General features: G+C 33.2%; 1 protein-coding gene across 1 annotated transcript; it reads right to left on the bottom strand.

The window, feature by feature from the left end:
* Nucleotides 1–1,089: 1,089 nt before the first annotated feature.
* LOC129568069 (supporter of activation of yellow protein-like) lies at nucleotides 1,090–6,871 on the bottom strand (the record flags this gene model as incomplete). Its single annotated transcript, XM_055445596.1, has 8 exons — nucleotides 1,090–3,770; nucleotides 4,199–4,387; nucleotides 4,672–4,906; nucleotides 5,130–5,301; nucleotides 5,455–5,628; nucleotides 5,857–6,306; nucleotides 6,471–6,590; nucleotides 6,762–6,871. Coding segments are annotated over 8 exons (1,686 nt in total), but the record flags the coding sequence as incomplete, so codon positions are not given.
* Between the last annotated feature and the right edge of the window lie 85 nt (nucleotides 6,872–6,956).

Raw genomic sequence — 6,956 nt, 5'->3', positions numbered from 1 at the left:
GCGAAATGACGTGGTATTGCGTTGGGTTTTTGAAGCCATGCCCGTTGTATCATTTGATTATGATTATGATAATACATAATCATACTTTTTTTCGTTGATTTTTAACTATTTTAAATGTTTTATTTTGCATGCAATATTTATTTTTCTATTTATTCAATTTTAAAATTTTTATGTGTTTTTATTTTGCATGTAACTCCAACTCGCTTGAAGCAGAGACACTTTGACGTAGTGGGCGAGCTTAGTACATTGATCAAAATGGAAGCCAAGCACTCTGCAAACGAAACACAAATCATAAACCCTAATAAAGATTTCTGTATTCTGAAAAGATTGAATCGATTCTAGAGATTACGTAGATGTAGAAAATGATCAAAAACATAACGATATGTTGGGTGCAAGCAGTTATCAATGGAAATTAAACCAAACCATCGTTCAAATTAACTTTCTGAAAAATTAACAAAGAACAAACTTGAAAATCCCTGCTTGTGCTCAAGATCTCCTATTCCACTAGATGTCGAGGCGCGCGAAGTGCGCCTCGACGTCTATTACAAAATAAAAATTCATATTGAATGTTCTATTTGAATTAAGTGAAATTCTACTTTTTAAAAGATTTTTCCGAGCTTCAAGCTCCTTTGTCGAAAACCGACGAATATAGGTAAGTGCAAAACCGAAGCTTGGTGAAGATCGAGCATCAGGTCCGTCAAAGTGCTAACTGAACTGTCCGTTGGCGTGAATTTCATTCTTATTATCTTGGAACTGTCACACGTAATGCACGACTTTCAACAGAGAGCTGTGCTCTTCTATCGTGGCTGCCTTCGGCATGTTTCTGAAATGTGGGGTTGAATTCAATTTGTAAAAAATGAATTTCTTAAATTAAAAAAAAAAGATAAAACAGAAGATTTAATCAAAATCAGATTTGTAAGAAGAAAACAAAACAAAAAAAACATTCATAGTTGGCGTCTTTTGAGACGAGTTAACGTTGATTTTTATATTTTGTTCTCTCAATTTCGAGTAATGAAGAGATGTTTCAAGCAACCAAATCTTACCAACAATTCCTTTTCATTGATGCAGAAAATAAAACAACGATTTTGATTTTTTTCGATTTGCAAAATTTACAGAGATTTTATTTCTTCATTTAATATATAATTGCGACCCCGTTAGTTCCATTCATTTAAAATTAGGTTTCTTATAACAAAAATGCTAAACTACATTAACAATTAAGACATTTATAATAGCTCTTTCAATTTTTAGACTAATTGTATCTTTCACAAAATTTCTATATATTTGAAATATACACTAAATTCAAGTTTGTTTGTTTTTTGTTTTAAACTCATTCTTAATGTGCACATGTACGTCATTGTGAAATGGTTATTTTACTCTTCCGAATTGTATTTTATGCAGAGTTGTGATTGTGAGTGTGGTGTGTGTGTGGGAGGGGATGTCATTCATTTATTGAATCAATAATATAATGATATTTAATCTGAAAGAAATGTTTCTTATTTTACACAAAAGCAAGTAAACTGCCTAAACCTATGCGCTAATAGCCGAATGAACTTGCATTTAACATTAGGTGTGTTTTTTTTTTGTTTTATTCATATTCGTTAAAGCGATCTCAACTCATTCCATGTGAATGTTTCTACTTCAGTTTTTTGGAATCAACTCAAACTCAATTTATCTTACGAATTTTCAATTGTTTACAAAAAAAAATCCGATTAAGTGAAATGGGCTATCGCCAGTATTATTTACAATTTTCGATTAATATTAAATCAATGTTACTAAAATGATGTTTTTGTGCTTCATCAAAAGGAAAGAAAAAAATGTTCGGTTTTTTTAAAATTAAAATAAATGAATTCCCGAAAATATACTGAAAATTGCCGAATTTTTCTATTTATTTAGACATTTTTCAATTAACGAAAAATTCCATACTTGGACCAATGTGCAAATGATTCAGGTGGCTGTCCGAAAAATTTGTTCGTTTTATCATCCATTGATTTTCACTCATTTTATTATGACTTTATGCCAGTTGCAATTTGATTGCTCTTCGAATCGGGTTGTGGGTGCTAATGTGTATTTGTTTGAATCAAACGGTGTGATTCAACGATAAAAACTAGAGATGAGTTGCTTTTGATTAGATTATTAAAAATTAAAAGAAACATTTGTGTATTTGTTCAATGTAAATTTGAGTTTGCATTTCATTAACGCATATTTCAATCCGTTGTAAAATTGTGTCAGTGTATTTTCTAAAATGAAAATAATAGTATGCGATTTTGTGATGTGTGCAAAATTTATTCAAAAGAAGGAATCTGAGGTTGGTTATTCAAGTGGTTGAATTATTTGTCGTATCAGAAACTAAAAAAAAAACCATTAAAAATTGCTAAGTGACAACCAAGCGAAAAAGAATTCATACCTGTTGTGATTTTTTTTTTACAATATATGTTTTGATGAAACCCTATGACTTGAGGCTAATACAGATCGATTGGCAGCTGATCGACTGAAAATGACCGCAACACAACCGACGTTCTAAGAATTTTTCTTTTAACTTTTAATTATAAGTAGAATCATGTTTTAATGAAAAAACGAAAGAAAAAAATTCGTGTTAAAAATATTCATGAGTTTGTTTTTTTGTTGCAGATATCAATTTACAGTGCGTAAGAGTTTTGTTTAAATAGCATCATTATTCAATTAAATTGTAGATAAATAGATTCTGTGTTGCAGCCTCTGTTGCACAAATACGTTAACATTGAAATGTTTTTTTTTTATACTTTTGAGACAAAAGTCAATGAAATCAAGGTGTTCTTTTCTTTTTATTCTGTCATAATGCCATATTTCAATTTATTGTTTAACCACACTCAATTCGATATTATTCATTTTTCGTCCCACAAAATTAAGCATTGACTTTCTCACGAATTTTTATTGTTCCGATTGATTAAATCTTTAAATTTTCTTTACTTTTGGTGTGAAAACACTTTAAAAATGAAACACCGTCTTTAGAACATTTTTTGGTGCTGCGATACAGTTCAAACTCTTTTTTTTATAAAAAAAAAAAACTAACATAAAAAGGAAATTATTTTCTTTTTTTTTAGAAAAAAATGAACAAATAAATACCTATACAGTGAATGCTTAACGATAATTTTCTTTTTCTTTATACCAATAAAGGTACTTCCAATTTTTGTTCGGAAATGTTCAAAAGCACAAGAGAAACAATTTTGTTTAGAATTATTATGCGCTGCAGCAAAGAGTTTTCGTCAAATAAATATGTTTCATTTGAGAAATTTCCAGTTCTTTTTTTTCGTTCATCGTAAAAAAAGACAAGTTTCTCGCAAGAACTTATTCACATATTTTTGCTGCACGATTTTTCGTTTTTTTTTCTCTTTTGTTCTATCCGGAGCAATATTGTTGATGCCATGGCTTTTTTTCTATAACGATATTCATTGAATATCGCATGTTTGTCACTTAGGCTAACGCACTAGCCTGCTGTGATTACACTCGATCGATTGCACAGTGATTTCCGCATATCAGCATGTGCTTCACTTCGCTTTAATTGAAGTAAACATTTTTAGCTGCACTGTGTTTTATGGCCATACACGATGTACACAAAACTGATACATGCTCCTGTTCTCTCGTCACTGGATTCTCTTGATATTCATGCGTCCATTTGGCAACGGCCAACAACTTCTGCTTTTGCTGTACCGTCAAATTCGGATTGTTGTGACCTTCCGGACGTCGAGCACCACATAACGTACACACAGTACATACTGCACAATGCCATTTGCCTGCGAATAAATTGGTTGGGAGAATGAATGGATTAGTTTTGATTGACTTGATGACAGATATAGTTATGTATGGCTTTATTATTATTATTATAGAATTTTTTGTTGGCCTAAGAGAAAAGATAGGCTAGTTAGTTCGGTATTTTCACTGAAATTCATTCTCAAATTGAATATTTTAATGAACAAATGAAGAAGAAAATGAAGAAGAAAATGAAGATGAATGAGAAGAAGAAGTAAAAAACTAAGAATGATTTTTTTTCAATGAATTTTTAGAAAGAGAATGAATTCAATTATGAAATTTAATAAAATGAATGGGAAAATTTTACTCCAATTTGAAAACAAAAGTATCGTGAAACACCGCAACTAACAATCCATTAATATTCTTGAAATTATAATTGATAATAATGATTATTATCACAGAAGTGACTTACCATTTGGAACTTTCCTCAGTCCAATGCAATAAATATGATAGCTTCGGTCGCATTGGTCACAGAATAGCATCTTGTCTTCATTCTCACTACGTCGACATTTTATACAATTTTTACACTTTTTGCATTGCCAGGCGTACTCATTAACACGGCGCACCATCCGTGCTGACATTTTTAAGCAAGTTGGATGTGCTGTTTTCAACGAGAAAAATTATTGAATAGAAATGTGAAAATTTCTTAGGAAATCAATAGAAATTCAAATATGCTCAAAATGAACGTGCAGTGAGGTAACTACGAAGTTGATTTTTTTTTGGTTTGAAAAGAATCTTTTTGATGATGACCTCATCTCTAATATTTATCAGCATGAATGTTTCGAGATAAGAAATTGAGTCGTTTTCATCTTTAGTAAAGATTCTTTACGTTGTTCCACCGTTATTAAACATTGTTTAGTTAACAATAAACTCCTGAAAACTTACCGTTTCCTTTACAATTAGTACAGCTAACAAAAATCTCTGGTTTCTGTTGTTGATTGCACCGTTCAGGTCCATCACAAATTTGACATTTCTTCCGCTCACTCTTGTCAATTTTCGGCACTAGTTTCGAACTATCTGTCGGTGGTTTTATATCCAAATTGGTTTTGTCGTCGATTTTCTCTGCTTTTTTAACTACAACTTCTTCGTCACTAGACTCATCGCTTGAACTGCTCGAATCCTGTGGAGAAAAAAAAAACAGAATATTTAGTAAGAAGTTTATAGCGTGAATAAATGTATCAGTCAGCATGTCCATAGCCATATTGTGGAACCAATGGATATTATTCACAGAATGGATTAAATACGTAGCATAGATCTGTAACGTTGCATAACAAATCTATAACACGATTGCTTCAAAAAAAATTAGCTTGACCCATGCTGCGTAAACCACCCAAAACACTTACATCTGAACTATCGGAATCATCGCTATCACTATCCGACGAACAGCTGCTGTCACTGTCGTCTCCACTTTCGTCGATGCTGTTGTAATGCGATCGTCGAACTCTATTGTAATACTCTCGCAGTTTTTTGTCTAGTTGATACGGATCCGCTAGAACTGTATTGATTGGATAACACCTGAAAAAAAGACATAAACATGTTATTATCATTTTTGGAATGATTAAAATTATGGTAATTATCAGGCTTAGTCACTGCAGCCCTCAACATGCAGAAAAATGATCATAATTGATGGTGTTCAAACGATGAATGAGATTCCACAGATATACTTACAGTAGTTCAGCTGCACTGTACTTCCGATAGTGCTCTTGGAACTGGCCAGGAACCAGTGCAACGGGATAGTGTGAAGGTTTCGTTACTGGACGGTTTTGTCGATTTCGATGAACCTCTGGGACTTGTATCACGAAATTTTGTAGATCCAAACATTCGTTTCGATTTTCCGTTCGCCTGAAGAGGAAGACAAAGCCATTAGTTTTAATTAAATTGAACTTAGAGAAGGGTCTTATCATATTTTTTTTAACCAAAATTATGATGTGACCCTTGCAAAGTTATGAGAAATGAAGCCGAATTGAATTTTTGAATTAACTCTCAAACGTTTGGTTCCATTTGGTCACTTTCGATTCAACGTATCAATTTCGCTTCACGATCGGAAACAGCATTCCCCGTTATACTTACGATCGATTGAAATCAGTGTTCCACATAGATGCTGCTCGCATCGCATTTTCTCGTGCACTCAGACTTTTGCCGAGAATTCCGGCCTGCATTTGCTTCTGTCGTGCGGCCAAGTCTCGTATTTGTTTCTCACGCAAGTACCTTCGATACTCTTCGTATTTTTCGTAAAAGTCATTGTTCATGATATCCAAAATGTCACTTGCTAGCACAGCGGTTAAACCTAAATCGCACATTTTCTCCGAAACGAGTCCCTTTTCCAAAAGGTAGTTTCGTTCCTCCATTTCCACCATGCGTCGCGGCAAATCCGGATATTTTCGCTTAAAACTTTTCACACCCAAATATTCGGCAATCTGCTCTTGGACCATGAACGTATCACGATTTCGAGACGGGCAGCATCCTTTTGGCGGTGGCCAATCGTATTCGGCTATCATATCCACGGTGAATTCCGTCCTTCTGTTTTTGGCGATTGGAAATTGGATTAGTGAACAGAAATAGATTTGGTCTTTTACTTTACTGCACTCTCACGTCGAACGTAAGGGCATTTTCAGAAAAGGTCAATGCATAAAGAGATAAATACTCGGCATAAAGTTATAGCAATTGCATAGAGCAATACATACCCTTCAGGATCGACTACTTCAATTTTCGATCGGATTTTCTTCGCTGAACTTTCAACCGTTGCACTTGTACTACTGTGTAATGAACTCTGTGATTCGTCATTTTGAAGGAATTCGGTTGTTCTGCAACATGAAAAATTGAGATTAGTTTTTTTTCACATAAAAAAGATTAAAATATTTAAGTTGAACATTGAACATTCCAATTAATTTGTTGGACAATTTTTTCGATATTTTTGGTCGATATTTTTGACCCAAACAAATCTAAGAAAAATATGTTTAAACTAAAATATTTACCTTAATGAGGGTGAAGCAAATAGTGAGTCAGCACTCATGCGTGTGTCTTCTTCGAACACTTGTAGACCGGCCGTGGTTGGTGTGTCTTTTGGCACCACTTTGCGTAGTTCCTGTAATTTACGAATTGAAAAATGAATTTTATAAATGCCATGGCATAATTTAAGGAATTTCGATTTTTGAGTATTGACAACTGCC

The sequence above is a fragment of the Sitodiplosis mosellana genome, unplaced genomic scaffold, assembly GCF_009176505.1.
Source record: "Sitodiplosis mosellana isolate CC-2019 unplaced genomic scaffold, AAFC_SMos_1.0 Smas_scaffold_15, whole genome shotgun sequence".
NCBI lineage: Eukaryota > Metazoa > Arthropoda > Insecta > Diptera > Cecidomyiidae > Sitodiplosis > Sitodiplosis mosellana.
Note: the sequence above shows the minus strand (reverse complement) of the source record. Positions and strands in the feature narration are given on the sequence as shown.